Genomic DNA, 24,368 nt, shown 5'->3' on the forward strand with positions numbered 1-24,368 from the left:
GATTGAACCTGGGATTTTTCTCATTGCAAAGCAGATGCTATCTACCGCTACAAAGGGAAATTTCGGTTCTCCATTTCGGTTCTCTCGGTTTCTTACTTTTTCCTGTCGTAAATTCAGCCCTTTACATTTCTGCAGCAATTTGTTAGTAGTTGTTGTTGTTTTTAAAAGTTTGTTCATCTTTAAAGATTCACCATCATGTCTGTGCAACTTTCTCCTAACAAACACATATTATATGAAGTTTTGACTAATGTACAAATTTTTGCAAGCAATTTCCCCAGATATACAGCATTTTTTAAAGACTTTGGTCATTTGGAGAGCTGCATCGCAAAATTTGGAAAGATGTGGATTTCGAAGGATAGCTGCATTTCAGTTCTCGTATTGTTTTGGAAAGTGCAGATTCGATAGATTCGCCTTTGAATACAAACTGAGTCAAATGTCTCCCCATCTACCCTGAGCTGCGCAAATATAAAAAATGAACAAGCCGAGGTGGAGAGCTTGTGGCCCTCCTGATGTCCCTGGACTACAGTTCCCATCATCTGCGGCTATGCTGGCTGGGGCTGGGGGAGTCTATTCTGGGTAGGACTATACTGAGTACCTTTACGTTTTTTATACTGAGTACCACCCACAATTTTTCCTTTTTGTAAACAAAACACAGGAAGCTGCTTAAAGTGACTCAGATCTATGTTCCATCTAGCTCAATATTTCCCACACTGACTGGCAGTGGCTTTTCAGGGTTTCAGGACAGGGGACATTCCCAGCTCTACCTGGAGTAGCCAGAGATTGAACCTAAGACCTTCTGCGTGCGGAACGTGTGCTCTCTTCCCATGAGCTTATGGTCCTTCCCCTTAAAATAAAGTTAAGATTCTAGTCCTCATACTTCTGCATAAAGAACTGCATTAAGTAGAAACATAGCCCTCCTCTGAGTTAGACCATTGATCCATCTAGCTCAGTATAGACTACACTGCCAGAATCTCCCCAGAGTTTCAGATGGGAGTGTTTCCCAGCTGTGCCTTGAGAAGCTGAGGATTTAACCTGGGGTCTTTTAAATGCAATGCATGTGCTCTACCACTGAGCCATGGGCCAAGCAAATCAGTTACCATGCCATGGTTGCAGCCCTCTGTAAATGTGACATCTGAGTTTGCTTCCTCAGTCTTCTTGTTTCTGATACAAAGTCTGTCTCTTGTTTGATATTTCCGTCTCAAGACGGTGCCAGTTTCAAGCATTGGCATTTCCTCAGTCTCCCCCTGAAGTGAAGAGGAAAGTTGAGGGGGGCGGGCAAGGCTGCCAAGAGGCAGACAGACTCCTTGGGCTTTTTTTTCTTCCCCAGAACTGCTCATGTAGCTAAGCAGATGGCTTTGGGGGTGGGGGTCTGCTTCCTCCATGTGCCAGCCACACTGACTCTGTTTTGCAACAAACAAGCGTGTTTGCTGTAGGGTGGTGGGTAATTCTGGTGGCGCAAACATTCGCACTCGTTGCCACCCGCCAAAAAGCGACGGGAGTAGATGGCAAAATGTACTGCAGTGCTTAATATCGTGGGAGGGGAAGCGGGGGGGGAGTGCATATGCTAATTGTGGGAAAACAGCAAGTGTTTGCAAGCCACCAAGCTGCTGACTTGAAAGCTTTCCTGCAGACAGAAGCATGACACTGAGGCATGACACTTTAGATCAGAGAAAGGGGAACTTCGAGCCCCAGGGACCAAATATGGCCTTTCAAGCCTCTATCTGGGCCTCTGGTCTCTCCCCAGACCACAACCCCTACATAGCCATGCCCCTGACAGGCCATGTTGTGCATCCTCCTTGATTGTTTTTGCCTAGCTGGATTGCATCCTTGGACTCGGACAATGCCTCTTCCTTGCCTGAATGGAGGTTTTCACACCTGTACACATACATCCCTGTTCCCTCTTCCCCTTCCCTTCAATCTGACTTCTCCCAGCAGTTTCTCCAAAGCTGCTGTCTTTTGGCAGCTGCTAGGTTCCAGTGCCCTGGCAAGGTCCCTTCCAACCTGGATACATCCCTAGGTATCTCACAAGATAGCTGTGCATGCAACTGCTGCTGACCCTTCTCTCTCCACCCACACCATCCTCAGTGATCTGCTTAACTGATGCCAAATGTTTGGACAGCTTTACTTGGCCCCAGTAGTAAAGCTGTCCAAACATTGCCCCTCCTGAACTTGTGCCCAGATCTGCTTCCTGGAGCCAAGGCCCTTTGCTCCTGTTCACTGTAAACTGTGGCCATGCTTGGGGTGGGGCAGTGTCCATGTAATGTATGAGTTGACAGATCCCGCAGTGTCTTGACATTGTTTATGGAACGCTGGATTTCTCAAGGCTGTGAGTGACTCAGACTCGTGTGCTGTCGAATCTCACTTTGCAGCTACCTGCATTTGCGTAAAGGATGTGCAGCTGGTCTCCTCAACTGCAGGAAGTGAGATAAATGCTAAGCACCGCAGCCCTCCAGATGTTGTTGGACTCCAACTCCCATCAGCCCTGACAATTGGCCATGCTGACAGGGGCTGATGGGAGTTGGAGTCCAACCGCACTTGGAGGCAGCTAAATAGGAGCTCCTTTCAAAGACCGCCACTCTCCATTGTGTTGCTGTTCACCAAAGGAATGCATGTTGCAGCTGCCAGCACCTTGCCCACCTGAATGTCTTCTACATATTATAAATATAATGTGACCTTGGCATGTCCCTTGATTATAATAGGAAAATCCCTATGCAAACACTGTAAGAGTTCATAGCACTTCATACACTTGCACTGCTTGCTGAGTGCTGGCAATTCAGTACAAATGCACAAAGATGGATTTTGTGCACAACCACCAACATCTCGTTGGCTTGAGCTTGCATGATGGGCTCAAGCATATTTTTGTGCTTGGAATCAATGGGGCAGTTAAGTAATTTTAGACTCTGAACTTAATGGTTTTACTGGGAAGAGAGAGCAGGTGCTTTTAAAGATGGTTAATGTGTATTACTTGATTTAACTTCAACCACCCCTGCTGTGCATTCTGCTAAATCCGGCAGGTTTCTTGACCCAAAGTCCTGCCTTGACAGTACCTCTGCTTGGAATCAAGCAAGCAGTTAACAGACAGACTGGCCACAGGGGCAAGGATTCTGACCCTTGATTCTCATGCTATTCAGTGGCAGCAAAACGTAAAGAGATTCTGACATTGGTGAGAGAATTAGGCTGCTTTCTGCAAGCCCAAAAGTATTGTATAGTCTCTGATTGTCTTATTGTTCTTTTTAAAGCAAGAGGTCTTCTGGTCTGTGGGACCAGCTAACCTTTTTTTTTCTTTTTTCTTTTTCCTCTTTAATTTTAGAATGAAGGCTCTGTCCAAGAATATACCATCACATACCTTGTGAAAGAGGGGTCTGAGAAGGCCGATCCATCACAGTTTGAGCTTCTTAAAGTCCTGGGACAGGGTTCGTTTGGCAAAGTGAGTTCACCTTTTTGGCGTCTATTAGCTGAGCTGATGAAGAGTAAAATGTGTGTCTCGTACTCTCAGGAGAACTACAACCCAGTTCATGAAAAGGATGTGTGCTCTACAGTATTGTGCAAACTTTTTTTGATACTCTGGATGAAGTAGTCTGGATGCAGCCTTTGTCCTTTTTGCAGGGAATCTAGAGTGGAGGCAGACACAAGGGCACATTTATGCACACATCCTAGCTTTTTTATTTGTTGGAAGCTCTGGCCAAGGCTTCTACTTTCCAATTGGTCAGTAGGCACTGCCTACTCATCTGTAGATCTTTTGCCTCTATGTGGACTAGAAACTTAGGATTTCTGGCTTCATCTGAGACAAGATCCTGTAAGTGCAGAGTCTAGTAGTGGAACAAATCAGCCTGGGAGTAACAGGGCCCCAGATTAGACCTGCATGTTACATTTGCCAACACAAAAATGACTGTTGTGGTGAGCCCATCATTTAATGCTTTATTATGGCCTTCTCTAACCTGGTACACCCCAGATGCTGTTGGACTCCAACTCCCACCAGGCCCATACAGTGTGACCAATTGTCAAGGGTGGTTAGCGTTGTAAGAGGGCATCTGGTTGGGAAAGGCTGCTCTACAAAGTCTTCAGCAGTATGTGTGTTTCCGGAAGTAGGCTGCATTCGGTTCAGTGGACTTATTCCCAGGTAATATATCTAGTAACCTCCTGGCATTTTTGCTGGCCAGGTTTAATTCAAATCCATCAAACCTCCTTTGGGGAAGGTTCTCAGGCAGGGTGGAAGGAGAAAGAACTTGCCCATGTGACGACCACCTGGTGGAAACCCTTACACATATGGTTCTTAATTGTAAACTATGCTGATCTCCGTCAGCAATTTCTAGATCAACTCTGTATCCCCAAATGGAAACCAGAGTTGGAGCTCATACATTTTCTATTACTGGGGAATGATCAGGAGCTTACCAAGTTATTGGCTAAATATCTCTATTTGGTTTTTTGTCATCGAAATACACTGCAGACGTCTGATCTCCCTGGAGACCTAGAGGTGTGACGATAGACTGCTCTGCCTCCTTTCTTTTAGCAAATGTTTTGTGCCACTGGCGAAGTGGTAATTCTGTATTGATTTGTTTTGGATGTTTGTATGTGATACCTATAAAAGGTTTGATGATGATGATAGTAACCTTCTCTGAGCCAATGCCTTCCAGAGGTAGAACTCCAGCTCCCATTATCCCTTGTCATTGGCCATGCTAGCTGGAGCTGATTGGAGTTGTAGTCCAACACACCTAAAGAGCACCAGGTTGAGAATGGTTGTTGTATAGGATTATAGCCCTTGGCCCATGTAGTTTCATTTATTTCAATGGTGGCTGCCAGTGGTGGCAGAAACACTCAACATTTCATGCCTTCTTTTAAAGTAAAGTACAGTGGTGCCTCGCAAGACGAAATTAATTCGTTCCACGAGTCTTTTCGTCTTGCGCGGTTTTTCGTCTTGCGAAGCACGGCCAGTCGCAACTGCACCTCTTCAAGCGGTTTTAAGAAAAAAGGAAACAAACTCGCAAGACGTTTTCGTCTTGCGAAGCAAGCCCATAGGGAAAATCGTCTTGCGAGGCAACTCAAAAAACGAAAAACTCTTTCGTCTTGCGAGTTTTTCGTCTTCCGAGGCATTCGTCTTGCAAGGTACCACTGTAGTAATACCTCTGATCACGTACACAGCACCTTGCCACTCAGCTGCTACACACACACACTTAGAAGCAGTGCTTCCTTTCAGGGCAGGCAGCTGGGTTCCCAGTCAGGCCTGAGGCCATTTTGTTCTTATAAATGGAGTACTTAACTTTCCATTGCAGCATTCATATAACACAGTCCAAAGGTGTGGAGCAAACACAGAGATGGCATTGCCAAATTCAGTGGCAAGCTGACACATTCTGCACTGGCTGCGGCTTCTACAAAGCACCCAGACTCTGTTGATCAGCTGATTGTCAGGGCTTGTGCATAGCTCCCTGCGCAAGTGCCAAAGCCCTATCACCTGCATTGCTCTGTTGTGCAGTGTTTGAGAGCGCCAACAATCAGCTGTTGTTCAGTGTGGGTAAAAACAGGTCATCTGACATCACTGTGATGTCAAGTGACTGACAGGTTGGGGGCTCTGCCCCACCTGTCAAATGTGTCCCATAGGCGATGGAGGAGGTAAGGACCCAGCCCAGTTCTCCACTCCTGGTAAAGGCCTTCGAATCTGAGGAAAGGCTTGTCACACTCAACTTATCCTATCTCTATGCGTAGACAGGTAGAGACAATTTGGGGTTTTGCGGAAAGGGTGCAGCATGGCAAAATGCAGAGGATAGACCTGTTGGGTTCTGTTTTTTTGTTTTTAAGATGAGAGCAGCCCCATCCAGTGTTGGAATTGGCAGTTGCAGTCAACTTAATTTATTGGCTTGAAAACACTAGGGAACAGTTACAATTTGCCTTCTCCCCACCTCCAAACTTCAAGGTGCTCCTTTCACTGAATTTTTACTGAGTGTGACTCTTTCTCTCTCTATTTCTTTCTGTCCTGGCCTTTCTCTGTGCAGGTTTTCCTCGTAAGAAAAATCACCCCACCGGACAATGGCCACCTTTACGCCATGAAGGTCCTAAAGAAAGCCACCCTGAAAGGTAACGAGCCCCACTTTGTTATAGGAACCTGAATGAACCAGGAAGTTGTGGTGCAGGGTATACATTTCAGGCGCACGTCATCCTTGGCCATCATTATCCTCGTGCTCACTTGCCCCTGCTAAATGTCAGATTGATGTGGACCTAGACTAGCTTTGGGTTGAGACTCAGTCTTCAGAGCTGATGCTGGGTGCTTTTTTTCCAGTTGTGATATGTCTGAATTGAGCTTTCTGTGTTGACAGTGCGTGATCGTGTAAGAACAAAAATGGAAAGAGACATTTTAGTAGAAGTCAACCACCCATTCATTGTGAAACTCCATTATGGTGAGTGCAAAACTTCACCTTTCTTCTGGCATTCTCTGTCTCTTTCCATCTCCCTCCCTCCCCACCCCTTGAAATTCTTCCACTTTCTGGACCAAATCTCTGTTATCCCCACCTATTAAACAGTTTGTTAGTCAGCGCTGATTCTATCTAATTCCCCTTAACTTGGGACCAGAAGCCCACTTCAATCCTGTTTGAAACCTGGTTAAATGGTTCATGTGGGGCACTTTGTTTCTGGGGGAGGGCCAAAGAAACAGCTGCCTTCCCCAACCTAGTGCCCTCTAGATGTTTTAGACTACAACTCCCATCAGCCCCAGTCAACATGGAACTGTCCTTGTGTGTGCCTAAGGCTCCTTTAACCACTTGAGACATTGCTCAGGCTCATAGCTGTCAACCTTCCCTTTTTTGCGGGAAATTCCCTTATTCCAGCGCCGTTTCCCGCTGCTTCCCGCTGCTATCCCAGATTGTTAGATATCCCATAGACTGTCCCCGGGATATGTGAGGCTGCTGATCCCTTATTTTCGAGGCTGCTGATCCCTTATTTTCAAATCTGAAAGTTGACAGCTATGCTCAGGCTTGGCTGGCTAGGTTCTCCTCCAGCCGCTGGCAAGCTCTGGGGATCCTGATTGTTCTGTATCTCACATCTCAGCTTTCCAAACGGAAGGGAAGCTGTACCTCATCCTCGACTTCCTCAGAGGAGGAGACCTCTTCATGCGCCTTTCCAAAGAGGTGAGTACATGCATGCACCATGTGGCTCATGGGCAGTTTGGCTGTATCTGATTAGATGCTGGGGAATTAAAAAAATTGTGCAGTGCAGGTATTGTGCAGCGGTGTGGGGATGTGTGGCTTACCTTCTAGGTTAGAGTGTTGGACTGGGACTGGGGAGATCCTAGCTCTAAGTCCTGCTGAGCCATGAAGCGCAGTGGGTGGCCAGTAACTGTCTCTCAGCCTAACCTACCTCAGAGAGCAGTTGTGAGGCTAAACTAGGGGCAACCATGAAAGCGACTTTGAGCTCCTTGGAGTAATGCATGCATATATAATGGAGATGGGCTGTTTTCTGAAGTAATGAGCAAACATCAGCCCTCTTTAGAACGGCACATACATTCTGCCACATGTTGCAGGGAAGTACACTGGCATCTGCAGGAGGGGAGGCCGTACATGTGCAAAAATACCTGTAGTGGTTATATGGGGTTGCTCGTGCATAAGTTGCCGCCACTCCTGCCTAGGTAGCCTGGTTAAACCTTTCCTGGCTGGACAGCCCTTCACTTCGTGGCTGTTCAGTCGCTAGCAGAATCCGTCAGTGGGCGTTTCTTGAACTTCTTCCAGCAAAGAAGTTCTTTGACGCCAAGTCTACGCCTGCTTTCCCTGCGTGGAAGTCTTCTGCGCAGGGTGGGTATGGGTAGCGGAGGACCTGTGCTCTCCCCGCTGGTCTCCAGCGAAGAGTCCTGGAGCCCTCTCTCCGATTCCCCCCCCGCCCCCCTTTATCCCTGGTGTTACGCTGATTTCCTTCCCCAGCTGATGAGTCCCCTCTCTCCCTGCTTGGCCCTTCTCCGGCATCGCTTGGGAGACCTGCCTCCACTTCTGGCTCCGATGTCAGTTCCCTGACAATACCCATCTCCGCAGATGCTCACACTGTACCTGTGGACTACAAGGGAGGGGGCAATGGCAGCGGTGGGGTGTCTCAGCATGCGGCCCTGTCCCTGCCCCCATGTACAGGAGCATTAATGCCAGAATAGGGCTTTCAATAGGGTAGTGTGCAAGTGGTTATGAGAGTCTCTACTGCTGTCATTGATGTATGTTGCCCATCTATGCAGTGGGGATAATGCTGATCCCAGTAAGTCTGCCAGATCTTCTCTTGGAACTGTAAAATGCTGAAGAAATATAATTGAGCCCATGTACAGTGGTACCTCAGGTTAAGTACTTAATTCGTTCTGGAGGTCCGTTCTTAACCTGAAACTGTTCTTAACCTGAAGCACCACTTTAGCTAATGGGGCCTCCTGCTGCTGCCGCACCGCCGGAGCACGATTTCTGTTCTCATCCTGAAGCAAAGTTCTTAACCCAAGGTACTATTTCTGGGTTAGCAGAGTCTGTAACCTGAAGCATCTGTAACCTGAAGCGTATGTAACCCGAGGTACCACTGTATATCCCACAGCTTGAGAACCTCATCACACAAGCACGCAGACTCTCTTATGCATCAACCCTCATTTTGCCTTTCATCTTTGAAGGAAAAACAACCTGCAAGTTTCTAACCCTCAGGATGGCAAAAGATGAAAAATACATTTTGCTGCCTCAAAGCAGCAATCAGAGATCCAGAATTGCTTGCAGACTGCATTGAGTTGAACTTTTCAGATAGCCTGCTACTTTATTTCTATCTCTAAAAATAGTTTTGCCATAAGCAAATGCTTGCCATGCCTAGCCAGTCCTGCCAGTCCTATGAAAACATGTGGGCAGTGCTGGTGAAATCTCCCCAAGGCCTTGTAGGGGATGTTGCAGACTCTACAATGTTAGAGGGTCAGGTGTGGGGCTTAGGTGTTGTTCACCTAAGCCACGTCAATGCCTTACGTTTAAAGCAGTCTTATACCACTCTGACAATCATTACTGCCTCCTATGAATTCTGGGAACTGTAGCTTGTTATTGGTGCTGTGAGGGGTCTCATAACAACTCTCCGCACCCTTAGCAAACTACAGTTCCCAAGATTCTTTGGAGGAAGGAAGTATGACAGTTTAAAGTGGCATAGAGGTGCTTTAAATGTAGGGGGTGGGCAGGCAGAGATGCAGTGGACTGGCCGCATGATCCATGTGGGAGACTTGATCACATAGGAGATCCCTGCAGAAAGCAGGCCTGAAATCATTACTCATCAGCTGATAGGCAGTGATTTCATGGCTGCTGATCAGCAGTGATCAATTTAGATTCCAAACTCACAAAGTGGAGAGACTATAGAGGGAAGAGTAAGGAGAAGGTACAGCAATTCTGTTTCCAAACGACTTAGGCTGCCTCAAAATATGCAGACTGTCACGTTTTTAAGACCTGTAGGAGGAAGATTGCGAGACTGTGTGTCAGCATTGAGAGGCAATGCAGTAGGGGGAAGGAGAGAGCAGTGGATTTGACAATATTGTTCCAGCTTAATTTGTTCCCTGGTTTCCAACTGTCTTCAGAGCTTCTACGACAGTGGGTCCATTTGCCACTTCCTCTGCACTAAAGGGGGGAGGGGCTTGGAATTCCAAAAGCCAGTTTCTGGGAGAGGAAGGATGCTGTAAGTTTTGGCATTTGAAGAAGCAGGCTTTTGGAAGAAGACAAGAAGCCTCGCCCCCCACCCCTTTTTTCTTCTTTGTCAAGCAGAGCAAGAAAGGATTGCAAAACAGTAACACATTATCTCCTGTTACACCATAGCTGCTTGAGCAAAGCGATTGGTTACCTTGGAGTAGGAGGGGGAAAGGCTGGCAGGAAGTGTGGGGAAGAAGAGGCCCCGATGGGGTAACAGGAAACTGCTCTGAGAACAAGGAAGCATGTGACACCAGGAAGACAACAACTAGATGATCTTCAAACAAAGATTCCAAATCTGTTCCCCCCCTCCCCACCCACTGCTGCTTAGCAACTTCTAAATGTGCTTTTAAAATTGATGCATTTACTAAAATTGCTTGTAGAATTGAAGCAATGAAGTATATTTTTAATACGGTGGGAAAGGAATGGGATAGGATCTTTGACAGAGCTGTATGTGCTCATCACATTCACACTAAGAGTGACTCCTGGGGCTTAAGAAAAAGCTGTGCAGGAATGGAACCCAGATTCTGCTGCAAGAATAAATTATATCTGTCTATCCAGATTCAGAGATGCTGCTTCAAAGAGCTTAATAGCCTCATCCCTCCAAAAAAATAAGTTGGGATAGTTTAGCACAATTACTTCTTTGAAACCTGGCCTGCCCTCTCTTGAGATTTACCGACATCTGTGCATTTTTTTAGCCATTTCTCTACATGAGTAGTGAGGTCTAGAAACTTGCAATTCTTTTTCTTTTTTAAAAAGAAAAAGAATATTATTATTGATATTTATTAGTCACTTTTTTCAGAAAAAGGAAACTCAAAGCTGCATTGAACATTAAGAACAAGGATAAACAACCTAAAACACACAAGTAATATATGTAAGAAACTGATCTAACACAACCCCACTATTTTTACCTGGCATCTACAGTTAGTGATGGCGCCAGACATGCCTCTCTGGGGAAAGCGTTCCATACATGGGGAGCCACCACTAAGAAGGCCCGCTCTCATGTCACCCCTCCCTCAGGGGGCACAAGGCAAAGGGCCTCAGATGAAGACTGCGGAGTCTAGGTTGCTTCATGTGGAGAGTGGTGGCCCTTGAGGTATTGGGGTCCTGAGCCTTGTAAGGCTTTATAAGTTACAGAATTTGACATGGAATATCAATAGTACTTGCTTGCCTAACAGTCTTAACAGACACATGATGTGTTAGTTCTGCATTTCCTGACCTCAGCTGACTTCTCTGTTCCTCCCAGGTAATGTTCACAGAGGAAGACGTGAAATTCTACCTTGCAGAGCTGGCACTTGGCCTCGGCCACTTGCACCGCTTGGGAATCGTATACCGGGACCTTAAACCAGAGAAGTATGTCCCTACCCCTTCCTGGCTCTCAGGCAGGCCCTGATCCAGGCTGGTGTTTACATGCACTTCCCCTTTTCCTGAATGTACAGCTTGTCAGGCACTTCACCAGAAACCTTGCAACTCTGACCTGACTTGCCACCAACTCTGGTCCAGGGGGTGACAGGTGGAATCTGAGAGCTATTCAGAAACCCAACGACTGGTGTGGAGACACCTGGAATCCTGCTTTTCCTCTTCAAATGAGACCCCAAATTCTTGGTTTGAGCAGAGATGAAGCCCACCACACCAGGCGTCAGGGGCTGCCAACTGTTCCTAAGCAGACCATCATTCTGTCAAGGGCACTTTGAGGGTGGGGGTGGGGAGGACAGGATGAAATGTCATGTACTGCATCATTTTTGGCCTTCCCCTCTGTCACAACTTGCCCCAGTGCTCTGTCTTCTGTAGAGCCAAGAAGGCAGCTGGGACTAATTCCAGGGCGAGAGGGCCAAGCTTGTTTCTAGCTTGGCTTGTGAACATAAAATGGTGCTGAGTTGTAGAAGAACTTAAGAGCATTAACCAGCCAGTACCTAGCTAATGGGTCATGTGGGAGATGGAATGCAGTTGAATTCTGTTTTGCAAACTGTTTTGCAATAAGGCTTGTACCCAGTGTTGCACTAAGTAACCATCCTGCCAGTGCAAGTATTACCCCTCCTTCCCCCTGCATCCCCCCTAAATCTGCTCTGGATTCACCCCCCAACACTCCAGAGCAGGTTTGGGGAGAGCCCAGGAGGGGTGGGGGGAGTCCCACCACACAAGCAGAAATCCTTGCACTGACAGGATGGTTACGTAGGCATGTATCTAATGTAGTGTTTTGTGTTCTGCTGATTTTATTCTATTTGTTTCTTCACCTTTTGTTATTTCCCTCTTTTCATCGCAGTATCCTCCTGGATGACGAAGGCCATATCAAACTCACAGGTACAGCCTGCCCTAAAAAGTTGATTGATTCCTGAATGTGATGATAAACTGCTTCTCTCTGTTTTGTCAAGCAAGCAGCTCATTTATTTTACTTTTTCCTCTCTCTATCGCTCTATCTCTCTATCCCCAAACCCCCCTACCGTCCCCAAATTCTTACCCCTTTTGCAGACTTTGGTCTGAGCAAGGAAGCCATTGACCATGAGAAGAAAGCCTACTCTTTCTGTGGGACAGTGGAGTACATGGCGCCAGAAGTGGTGAATCGCCAAGGCCACACCCAGAGCGCTGACTGGTGGTCGTACGGGATTTTAATGGTACAGTGTTTTCTTTCTTTCTTTCTTTCTTTCTTTCTTTCTTTCTTTCTTTCTTTCTTTCTTTCTTCCGCCCAGAAGCTGTCATGGCAGCTAACATTGCCTTCCCCAACCTGATGTATTGGACTGCAACTCCCATTGAGACCCAGCCAGTACAGCCAATGGCCAAGGATGATGGGAGTTGTAGTCGGAAGTTGGAAGGATGGGAGTTGGAAGGGACGCAAGCTAGGAAAGACGGCTCTTAAGTGCTTAGTGAACAAGGCATAGCGGGCCTCTGAAGGTTCTTTTGACATCTGCTTGCTTCCTAAGTTGAAGAAGGCCACATCCCACTTGGAAAGAATTCTCATGACAGGCATTGCAAGGATGCAGTTGTGACAGGAAAGTGTTGCTGATTTACTGCTATCGCAGTAAATGCCCATTGGGACTGGTACAGCAGGAATGTTACAGGCATGTGAAGTTAAATAGACCAGTCCCTCCCTAGTCTTTATTGAAACCTTCAGCAACCTACAGATGTTTAGGACTATGACCCCTATCGGTCTCAGCCAGCACATAGCTTTGGTCTGAAACATATGGAGGGCCCCCACTTGAGGAAGGTTGCTGTATAGAATGACCCTGGCCTGTGTATTAATTTTATGCTGCAGTTTTGCCACTGTTCGGGGGTTGTTTTTTGATAATATTATTTTATATTTTATATTAGCTACCTCGAAAGAGCTTTGCTCTTTAAAGCAGCCTTATAAACACATATATAAATAAATAGTCAGGAGAGGAATGTTCCACATCCAGATTGCCAGCCTTCTTGATGAGAACCTCAGATCCACTAGCCAGGTGTATTGGGCCCTTGAAAAGGCGTTGTGGATGCCCCCAAGAAGATAGCCGTAGCATCGACCTTGTTGTCCAGTAGGACAGTCGCCCTAAGGACCCTCAATACCACACCCAAGACCTCTTCCATCAGCTCAGGAATGGAGGGTGTAGGGAAGCATTTTGAAAATCACGGTTTGGCTGTGTGGAAGCTGCTAGTGAGGGTGGGAGTTAGCTGAAGAAGTGCTGCCATCTTGTGGCAATTAAATGTAAAAACTGGCCTTTGCTAAGGTTTTTGTTTGTTGTTTTTTTTTAAAAGGGGTGAAAACAGCACAGGGGGCCTTGTGGAACAGGTTTCTTTTGTCTAAGCCAGCGGTTCTCAACCTGTGGGTCCCCAGATGTTGTTGGACTACAACTCCCATCATCCCTGAGCTCTGGCCTTGCTAGCTACAGGTGATGGGAGTTGTAGTTCAACAACATCTGGGGACCCACAGGTTGAGAAAGGCTGGTCTAAGCTGTCATGGAGGATAGGAGGTCACTTTATCAAATGCATCCTTTGTTCATCTTCAGTTGGCAGAGTAAAGAGCAGCCGTGGGTGGTGCTGCTGCCATTGCCCGGGAATGTGAGAGGTGGCTGCCACCACTTACACCTTTTTCCTGGCCAGCCAGCACCAACAGAATCAGCCCCTTTATTGAACACTGAATCCCTCTCCTCAAGGAGGAATTATTTTTGGAACTGAGCATACTGCTTGCAACAACACTGTGAGGTTGGTTGTGCTGAGAGATGGCAACATGCCCAAGGTTGCCCAGGGAGGCCCATGACTGAGCAAAGATTTAAACCTACCCCAACACTTGTCCTACTCGGTCTCTCCAGTCCAGGGGTAGCCAACATAGGACCTTTCAGCTGTTGCTGGACTACAACTTCCACCAGCTCCAGCCAGCATGGCCCATGAAAAAGGATGATGGGATATGTAACATTAAGCACCACTGAAGGTTGTCTCCAGGGCCCCCTGGTTCATGAGTATGATACTTTTGCTTGCTCTCCTTTGCAGTTTGAGATGCTGACGGGGGCCCTGCCATTCCAGGGGAAGGACCGGAAGGAGACAATGACTCTCATTCTCAAGTAAGACCACACAGCTGCAGAGGGTTTGCTTTGCGCTAAAAGACCCAGCCAGCAACTCGTTTACAAGGAAGGCCTTCCTTTGCCCAGTACCACCAAATGATTTACTGCATAGTGTCACAGAGGCTGTTCCTTGGTCTTCCCTGGAGTGGATCATGAGGTGGGCCAAAGGGAGTGCAGGGGCTGGTTTGGGCCCAGGGTCTGCCGGTTGCCGATCTCTGCTGCATGCGCTTGGAAGCCATGCCATTGGAACAAGGATGGAGAACCTTTCTGTAGCCTGAGGGCTGCATTCCTTCATGGCCAACCTTTCAGGATCTGCATGCCAGTGGTAGACAGGGTCAGAGGCATAAGCAGGCAGAATCTCAGGTATGGCTTTTAGCTTTCGTACAACAGGCTAAATTCCAGCCATGAAAAGTCTGCAGTTTCTACAGCTCTTTATAGACCTCTCTCCATTCAGGCAAGAAAGAGGTAATGTCACAGTTGAAGGGCACATTCCAGGCAAGGGGAAAACCCTGGAGGAGGATTTGGGGCAGGGCCATAATGGGGTGTGTGGCTTCTGAAGAGACTTGAGAGCCAAATATAGAGATTTGGGGGGCCGCATTTAGTCCACGGACTGGAGGCTCCCCACCCTGGCATTGGAAGCATAGTTCTGTGTCCCCTCTGCCATTTCAAGAGCCCAGGTTTGTGATGTGGAAATGACAGAGCACACTGTATCCTTTGGCTCTGTGCTGTGAGAGGAAAGACAGCAGAGGGCAGTGGTGTGTTGGGGAGATGGAGATGCTACAGTCTGTTTGCTGCCTTCTCTTTCTCTCTGTGACTCATGGTTGGTTGCACAATTCTTTGCCTTTTGTTTAGAGCAAAGCTGGGCATGCCCCAGTTTCTGAGCTCTGAAGCGCAGAGTCTCCTGCGAGCCCTTTTCAAGAGGAACCCAGCCAATAGGTTAGGTAAGATGTCCCGACTTGCTTTATATCCAACCACATCCCTGACACAAAAAAGTCTGCCACAGATCGGTAGTCAGATGCACATTGAGTTTTTTCAGCGACATGGCACAATGCTGCTAGAACTCACTGGCACAAAAAGTTTAAATCCTCCTGTGAAATTAAAACTTTATTAGGGTTCAGAGGGGTTTGTTTGTTTGTTTTGCAGATTTATAAGCTGCTTGGCAGCAAGAAGCTATTGAAGCAGTGTACAATAATGAAATGAAACACAAATGATACAGACTCTAAAAACAATGAAACCGTTTCTTCAGTCGTACAGTTAAAGTTCCATAAAATGAGTGGGTCACACACCAGGGAATGCCTTCTTAAACAAAAATGTATTCAGTATCTACCTAAACAGCAAGACGCTAGGCCAATTCCACAGGGCTGCAACCACAACACTAAAAGCCTGGTTTCTAGTACAAAGTGCACCTCTGGGGCATGCAGCACTCCCAGCAGTGCTCCATCTGTGGAGCACAGTTGCCAGGCAGGGATATACGGGGGGAAATAGCACCTTAGCTACCCTAGCATCAGCAGTATGATGGAAATCAATGGGGGGTGTGTGAAATCCTCAAAGGATGCTTCCCCCATTCCTATTTCATGCTTTAGCTCAAAACTGAGAGCTACAGTGCAGGGGTGGCTCACCTGTGACCCTCCAGATAGTGCTGGACTACCAACTCCATTGTCATTGACTATTCTGGCAGGAGCTGGGCTTCAACAACATCTGGACAGCCACAGATTATCCCTTCCTGCTGTGATAATGTTAGCAATACAGTCAGGAGGCCCCTATTGAATCAGATCAAATGCCCATGTAGTCAAGCCACCAAGATACTCTGTTTACTTTTTTTTTATTTAGAAATTTATAGACGACCCTTTGCCAGAAAGTCACAGGAGTTTGCAGCATAATAAACAAAATAGTGTCTTTCTGTTTCAGGTTCTGGTTCAGATGGTGTTGAGGAAATAAAGCGCCACCCTTTCTATTCCACTATTGACTGGAATGTGAGTACCAGTCTTTTCCTCTCAGTTTTTCTCTTCAGTCTTGCAAGTTCTTTAAAATTCACATCTGTAACTGGTAAACAGTACAGCTATGGCTTTTGATTTGCTGTGATAGGTGCTAGTTTGGACATGTTGGCTGTTCCGGAGAAGGGAACCAGAATTCTGGATCCTGAAAGCAACTTCTGTGGCTCCCCAAAATTATGCAGATAGCTGGAGAGCAGCTGCGGGTGGTGGTCTCCTTTCAGTTTAAAAAGCCAACCAATTGCTATCCTAACTCTGGTCTATGCAGTTCTCTGTATACAAAATGGCAGCCAACTTCAGTCCATGTTGTCCCGTGATGCCATTTCCCCCAAACCATGCCCATGTGACATCAGCTGATGGGCAGTGTTCAGTCCTGCTGGGTGCTGCTTTGCCAGCACATACCCTGCAGGGAACACACTGGCAAAGACCCATCCCCACAGGTCAACTTCAACAGATGATTTGCTATCATCATGATGTCAGGTAATTGACAAATGGGCAGGATGACCTGCCTGTCACAGTTGACCCAGCAGTGGGGTGGGATAAAGATTAGGCCCACAAAGCCAAAAAGGTTCCCCACCCCTGCTTCACATAAAGATTATGTTTTTGCATGAAGGAGCATTTCATCATGTGATCCCACCTTTCCAAACTGATGTGCTCCAGATTCAGGTTAGCACCTGGGGGAGAAGAAGGCCTCTAATCCGAATTTTGCTTTGCTCCTCCTCCTTTTGGCTTTCTTGGTGCATCTGTGTCTCAGTTTTTGGAATGACTTATTTGGTGAAATGGATTCAGCTGCCCCTTGTGTATACCTTTTCACTCTGCAGAAACTCTTTCGCCGAGAAATCAAGCCACCTTTCAAACCTGCCGTTGGCCAACCAGATGATACCTTTTATTTTGACAAAGAGTTTACCTCACGAACGCCAAAAGGTTCGTATTTTGGACTTTGGCACAGTAAGAGAGGTGTCTCATGATGCTGCATTAAGCCTAAACTGGGAATGGGAAATACAGTGCCCTCCAAATGTTGCTGAACTACAACTCCCATCTTCTCTGTGCACTGGCCAAGCTGGCTGGGGCTGTTGGGAGTTGTAGTCCAGCAACATCTGGAGGGCCACACATTTCCCATCCCTGGCCTTTTAAACCCTGATGTCTGGACATGTTGGGTTATACCCAACTAAATTCTACTCAGTGTAGACCCATCAAAATTACCATTTGATACAACTGCTTGTTAATAGGACACAAAAGAAGCACTGAATTTGATTTTAAGATAATCCATTAATGCCCAAGTTCAGTTTGGGATGTTGTTTGCAGTGAACTTTGCATATTTTCTCCCTTGGGAGCTTGGTGGATGGGTTTTGCTTGATGTTTCATGCCCATCTGCAGGATCAGAAGTTTCCCATTTGCTTTTCCAGTATGAAAATCTTCCTTGTGTGCTAATGAAAGTCTAATAAAATTAGCATCCTGGGATGTACAGAGAGACCTTATCTAAAAGGGAGTATTCTGTCATCTAGCTCTCTCCTCTGCCTCTCCCCAAATGCTACAGCCTAGCAAAAGTGGAACCATGTGAAATGCCCTTCTCATTTGTTTCTGTTCCAACATGGTGGGTGGAATCAAGGAAAACTTTATTGTCCCTGGATTGCTCTCGCTTGATGGTCCTTACCTTGGGGCCGCCTTGATTGTTCGGAGGGGGCATAAAACAGCCACCTGCCAACAAGCTGCTGTTTCAATACAGTTAGTTTTCTTCTTTCCTCCCTCCCTCCCTCCCCTTTTGCAGACTCCCCTGGGATTCCGCCTAGTGCAGGGGCCCATCAGCTCTTCCGAGGGTTCAGCTTTGTGGCCACTGGGTTGAATGAGGATGAGAAGGCCAAATCCCCACCAGTGCCTTTGCATTCTATGGTACAGGTAAGGGGGGGGTCGCAGACAAGCATCGTGAGAGCTGGTGGGGTGGGCCTGCAGTGTGTTGAAGTAGAGCTGGACTTAATTGAAGCTGCCTTCCCAAAATTATAGCCTTGGGTCTCTCCCACCCCCCATTTCCAAAGCAAATAACATTACAAAATGGCATGCATTTCAAAAGATAAGCTAGACATTACACAGCCTAGAGGCAGTTTTCGTCAGATGCAAATGGTCTCTTCAGAACTGCCTTACACGGAGTCACCATCCATCTAGCTTAGTACTGTCCACACTGACTGGCAGGGGCGCTCCAGAAATTCAGGCAGGCTCTTTTCCCAGCCCTATTGAACCAGGGACTTTCAGAGGAAAGTAGCAGTTTTGGGGAAGGATGTTCATGGGGGAAATCATTCTGGAGAGCAAAGGTTAAACCTCCCCCCAAAAAAACCTCACCTGGAGTCCCGGTCTGGGTCCTCCACACACCCACAGCCTACAGCCTCTTTTTGAAGTAAAAAAATTAAAGAGACCGAAGCCCTTTGTGTGCCTCAGTCAGCATAGGAAGCTTGGCCCACTGAAGCAGCCTAAATTCTCCCCCTCCTCTTCTCTTTGTACTCAATCTGACTTCCAGCAACTGCATGGTAAGAACCACCAGTTTAGTGACGGCTACGTGGTGAAGGAGGCCATTGGCGTAGGTTCCTACTCGGTGTGCAAGCGCTGCATTCACAAGGCAACGGGAACAGAGTACGCTGTCAAGGTCAGAGCCTCTCTCGTCAACCTGCTCATGAATAGCTGTACCTTTTAAAAAAAAAAAATCTCATGACATCGTGACATCGTTGAAGGGAATTTTTATTTGCCGATGCTTTTTTTTAGCGGAGAGGAGGAGCCAAGGCTGGCAACCAGCTCTTAAATCCTAAGCCTTGTGGCATCAGACTCCAGAGTCCCAGCCTTCTCTTTGCACAGCAAGACCTTGGACCTGAGTTGGTGCAGCCTAGTAGTTAAGGGAACTCAGATTTCAAATCTCAGTACCGCCATGGATTTGCCAGGTGGCTTTGGGCATTTGTGCTGCTGCTGCCCTCTCTGTCTCTGTCTTATGTCTTCAGCCTCAGTCTGCAGTATGGGAATAATGCTAGAGGACTGTTGGAACAATTACTGAGCCAATGTGTGCAAAGTGTTTTTGAACACTCGTGTGATATAAATGCTAAATTGATGTGGCTTTGCAATAAGTGAGGTACCTTCTTGCAGGTGATTGACAAGAGTAAGCAGGATCCCTCAGAGGAGATTGAGATACTCCTACGGTATGGACAGCACCCAAATATCATCACCCTGAAGGATGTGAGTGTAATAGAATAGGGTTGATTGGAAACTCAGGGCCTTGCTTGCTGGTGGGTTGCATGTGTCTCAGGAACTAAAATTGTAGTTCTTCCATAAAAACATGTAAATTTGTGTCCCTTCTCTCCCTCTGTGCCATCCAGTTTGGATACGCAGCCAACCTTTTGCAAAGTAATAGCCTTGCAAGTTTCATGGTGTCTACATAGCCGTGTGCAAGTGAATTCTGATGTTTCACTCCAATATAGCTTTGAATATCCTTTGTTGCAGCCCTTGCAATGGCAATGTTTCTGGATGCCTGGGAACAAGTATGAAACGGACACTTTCTCTGAGAGACTAGTCACTGTGCCCTCATGCAGGTTGTATTTTTTCCAGCTGTGCTTTGCTGGATCAGATGCAGCAGTTTCTCTAGTTTCATGGACTGGGCATCACAACGCCAAAGCCAAATTTTATCCCCGTTACCAAATTTTGTGTGCATCGTGGAGCAAATGTGTGCAGGACACACTTTGCCCTGTGCAGTTTCCTACCCTTTAATGGACTCTATGCGAAGCTGGGTAACTTGGTCGTAAATTCCACTCTGTATGCTTATAAAAGGATTCAGGAGTGTAGTTAAATAGTAACTTCTTTAAAACATGTCCATCTGATAGGTGTATGACGATGGCAAGCATGTTTACCTGGTGACGGACTTAATGAGAGGAGGGGAGCTGCTGGATCGGATCCTCAAGCAGAAGTGCTTCTCTGAAAGGGAGGCCAGCTCTGTCCTGCACACGATCTGCAAGACTGTGGAATATCTTCACTCGCAAGGCGTAAGTTGGAGATATGGAGAAGCCTGCCAATGCTGCAGAGATCTCTCCTTCTCTCATCCAGTTGCAAAGAAGCAAGTGTGTCAACAGGGGAGAAGCAACATAACCAATTAGGGCCTTAAATCGCCTGGTAGATATTAAGGTATTTGTCTGGTGTCAGAAGGATGAAACTTAGAGTGTGTTTGAACAGAAAAACCAAGGTATAAGCGAATACATAGCTATTGTTTGTAAATTGGAAGGCAGCCATGACCTTAGGGAATAACCTGTGGTTTCCACTGTTGCCTTCACAGGTGGTCCACAGAGACTTGAAACCTAGCAACATCCTCTATGTAGATGAATCTGGCAACCCAGAGTCTATTCGCATTTGTGACTTCGGCTTCGCCAAGCAGCTGAGGGCAGACAATGGGCTCCTCATGACCCCTTGCTATACTGCCAATTTTGTGGCTCCAGAGGTGAGTAGCTCATGAGCCTCACTGCATCTATTGCTGCCATAGTCTGCAAAATACACTCATTCTACTGTTCTCAAGCATTTCAGCATATAGGTGCAAACAAGCAGATTTCCACTGTGCCTAGCAGGAATGTGTCCTTGTACTGATGGTGCCTCTTGCTAGCTATTGTACAAATATGACATTTACATTGATTGACGTGGACACTTCCATTTTGACCTGCTAGCTGTCCCTTCCCCGCTTGGCCTAACTGTTGCTAAACAGGTTCACACACAGTTTGATTGCTCAACACAGACCAGAATTGCCTTTCCAATAAACAGCCAGTTTCACCAAATCATCTTAGGCCTAGAACAAACTAGATGATATCAAGATGTCTGCGCTGCAGATTATAATATGACAGAATTATATTCTGTAGATTAATAGACCCCTGGTGGTTGTATGCTCTGCTTGGCAGATGCATCAGGCAGGCAGTCAAATTTATCTGCTAAAAAACATTGGCCATCACAAAAATGCAAACAGTACTGAGGTACAATTTAGCACCAGTCGTCTCCAGCACACTGGACCCCATGTTGTTCAGTGAAATTTTGTCTAATCCATTGGGCTGCTAAAGCAAACACAGAAAGCTAATATGCAGAGTATTAATCTCCACCCATCAGCAAATAATCGATTATCTCTCTACTATTCCAGAAAAAAAATCTTCTTGTTCTTTATACAGTAGTTATGGTGGCCAATTGTTGGCTTTGCCATAGCTTCTTTTAAACTTTTGGCAGGCAAAATTGGGTTTCTTAGATCCACCTATGCTGTATGGCAAAAATGTGTTCCGAGACTCAGCTGTGAGACACCATACACACATGTCCCTAAACATCTGAGTTTTGGCTTTTGTGTGTTTGACGCAATGTCTTTTTAGTTCATTATGCTACAGGCCTAAAAACAGATAAAATCCACTTGTGTTCTTCTCTTCACTACTTTCTTTTTAGAGCCAAAGGAACAGGGAAGAGGCTACCAGCTCAAGTTGTCCCCACTTCTTATTGCATTCATTCTCATTCTTATTGGGGAGATAAAGCACTCCTGTGCCACTTGGCTTTCTCCCAAGAATCCTGGGAACTGTAGCTTGTTAATGACGCTGGAAATGTGGCTTTGTAAGGGGTCTCCTAAGAACTCTCAGCATCCTTAACAAGCAACAGCTACCAGCATTCTAAGTAGTATAATAGTGCTTTAAATGTGTGGTATGGATGTGACCTGATGTTCTCTCTCATTTTTCTTGGTCCTTATCTCATTTAGGTATTGAAGCGACAAGGTTATGATGAAGCCTGTGATATCTGGAGCTTAGGGATCCTCCTCTACACAATGTTGGCAGGGTAGGTGCCAGCATCCATTGTGCTTGGTTAACAGTAGGTTTTCAGCCCTATTTATTTATTACAGTTTTATCCCACCCTTCCACCAAGGAGCTGAAGGGGGTGGGGACATACATGGTTGTCCTCTCTCTGCCGTTTACCTTCACAACACCCCTGTGAGGTAGGCTGAGCTAGAAGCGAATGAGTGGACCATGATCACCCAGTGTACCTAATGGCTGAGCAAGAGATTTGAGTCCTTCCTATTTCTAATCCATCACTCTTAAGCATTACACCATGCTAGCTCCCTGCAAAAATTTAATTGCTTAATTGTATGATTATTATTTTTTACACCACACACATGCACATGTGCGCACATGCACACATATTTCTATATAATATTTGCACTAGTCCATCATCACAATGTTTTCATTGGCTGTTTACCAAGGTTCTAGGGGCAGGGCAGGGTGAGGTTGCCCTGCGAAAACGGCATGTTGACAGGGGAAGAGAAGCAAGAAGCAAGTGGGGGCAGGTTAATATCAGGGCAGGGAGAAGCAGGCGGGAGATAGGCAGGCACCACGACAGAAGGTGGAGGACTGAGAAGAGTAGACAGCCTGAGTAAGCAGCCATGCTGGGATCCCATCTGTTTAGAGAAGTTCCCTGGCAGAGCAAGGACAGCATCACCCATGGTGGTGGAGGTCAGGAAGGAGGAGAAGAGGAGGCACAGGAAGGAGAAGGAAAAAGGAGGGAGCCATGTCTGTGGTGGTGAATGACTGTGGGGTGGTGGCAAAGTAAGGCCTGGGCAGAGGCTGAGACAGGTGGAACTGGCATGGGGCTCAGTGTGGTATTTGGAGGACTGAGGGGGAATATGGGGGGAGGAGTGAAGGTGTATGTGAGAGAGAATTGTAGGGCTCTAATGATGGGGGGAAGAAAGCTGAGGAGGAGGAGGAATTGGGGAGAGGGCAGGTGGCAGTGCCTGGGGTTGAAGGGGGCGTTTCAAGCTATGGGAGCATTTGGGGGAATGTGGCAAGGAGGGAAGAAGGTAGGTCCAGGAGGAGGGTTGATAGCCGATATAGGGCTGCTGGAAGAGGGCAGGGGGGGTTAAAGGGGGGGTTCTTGAAGGAGACTGGGAGAGGCAAATATTAGTCTGTGTTTGTATGTGAGGGAAAGTGGGGAGAGAGATCAATGTGATAACAGAGATGGCTGGTGAAAGTGGTGGTGGGGAGCAAGGATTACACCGGGTTCCTTGGAAGGGCTGGGGGAAACAACAGGAGGAGGCATGGGAATGGGGCTGAAGGTGAAAAATGGAGGTAAAATAAGAGAGAGGAACACCTTCATAATAGTGCTGGGTAAGTGAAAAGGGGGATTTGCAGTTGCATTGGGTGGAAGGAGGAAGGTTGAAAGGGTTACCCTGGGGAAAGTGGCAGGGGAGTCAGAGGCTAAGCATTAAAGATTTAGGTAAAAACAGTATTTCCAAAGCAAGAAGCATATGCTCGTCATTTTTACATGAATACACACGTGTGTAGCTGACATCATCTTAATAAGAGTTGTTCTGTCCTCTATAAGAAGATAAAATGCCTATTTTAGGGTGGTGCTTGCCATCTGCAGTTTTTATGAGCATTTGTATGAATGATTTTTTAAAAAGATGCTACTTAGTTTTAATCAGATGCACATTTTCAGATGATTAAAGAGTTTCTAATCAAATCGATCCATTAAACATTGCAGCCCCAAGTTTCTTATTGGTTCTAGATGGATGCCTATTAACTGTCCTGGATCTCCAGCAAATAGCAGGACAGAGTAGGACCAGCCTACAGAGTAAGACATTAGGTGAAGAGAGGCAGCTGCCTTGTGGAACAGAGGCTGGATATGGGGTGTGGAGTGTGGACGGTAGTGGCACACACCAACCATTCAGCCTGGTCCACCTGGCAGCCTGCTGCTTTCAAATGTGGGTATTTGGATTGCTATCTTTGTCACCTGTGTTGCAGTTAGAATCAGTTACCAGTCTGGTCAGCTTTTGGGCATGGAACTGGGGTGTGGGGACTCCATCTTTTTTTCACTTCCAGCAACAAACTGCCTTTTTGCAGAGTGAGGTGTCCCCTCCCCCCATCAGGTGTCATGAAATGGCAGCAAACTGTTTAGTTATTTAATTTATTGTTGCAGTTTTACCACCTAGGAGGGAAAGTTGGCACACTGGGGATCTCCACTGAGCACTGCCTAATCTCCATAGCTGCATCCAATTGCAGCCACTGAGCCTAGTTTTACCACCTAGGAGCATGTGAGATTTTCTGCTTCAGGTGCCAAACAACTTGATTAGTGTTGGGTATGACTACCTTGACTGGGGTGGGGGAAGAGAATGTCATTTGCTGCTCCACCTGAGGCAGTGAAATGTCATTGGCTGGCCCTAACCTTACAAC

The 24,368-nt window shown here is 46.7% G+C and overlaps 1 protein-coding gene across 5 annotated transcripts in view; it reads left to right on the plus strand.

The window, feature by feature from the left end:
• The window catches only part of RPS6KA1 (ribosomal protein S6 kinase A1), a 116,350-nt gene that overhangs the window by 85,805 nt on the left and 6,177 nt on the right, over positions 1 to 24,368 (plus strand). For all 5 annotated transcript variants that reach the window (XM_083627088.1, XM_083627090.1, XM_083627092.1 and 2 more), the window contains 17 exons: positions 3,311 to 3,427; positions 5,988 to 6,069; positions 6,309 to 6,389; positions 7,036 to 7,115; positions 10,894 to 11,000; positions 11,911 to 11,948; positions 12,117 to 12,259; positions 14,106 to 14,176; positions 15,029 to 15,117; positions 16,085 to 16,149; positions 16,989 to 17,091; positions 17,936 to 18,063; positions 18,677 to 18,802; positions 19,291 to 19,380; positions 20,022 to 20,180; positions 20,468 to 20,629; positions 21,905 to 21,981. In XM_083627088.1, the coding sequence (XP_083483214.1) occupies positions 3,311 to 3,427; positions 5,988 to 6,069; positions 6,309 to 6,389; positions 7,036 to 7,115; positions 10,894 to 11,000; positions 11,911 to 11,948; positions 12,117 to 12,259; positions 14,106 to 14,176; positions 15,029 to 15,117; positions 16,085 to 16,149; positions 16,989 to 17,091; positions 17,936 to 18,063; positions 18,677 to 18,802; positions 19,291 to 19,380; positions 20,022 to 20,180; positions 20,468 to 20,629; positions 21,905 to 21,981 (1,718 nt within the window). The remainder of the gene's footprint in view (positions 1 to 3,310; positions 3,428 to 5,987; positions 6,070 to 6,308; positions 6,390 to 7,035; positions 7,116 to 10,893; positions 11,001 to 11,910; positions 11,949 to 12,116; positions 12,260 to 14,105; positions 14,177 to 15,028; positions 15,118 to 16,084; positions 16,150 to 16,988; positions 17,092 to 17,935; positions 18,064 to 18,676; positions 18,803 to 19,290; positions 19,381 to 20,021; positions 20,181 to 20,467; positions 20,630 to 21,904; positions 21,982 to 24,368) is intronic.

Source organism: Podarcis filfolensis, assembly GCF_964270895.1.
Source record: "Podarcis filfolensis genome assembly, chromosome: 8".
NCBI classification, from domain to species: domain Eukaryota; kingdom Metazoa; phylum Chordata; class Lepidosauria; order Squamata; family Lacertidae; genus Podarcis; species Podarcis filfolensis.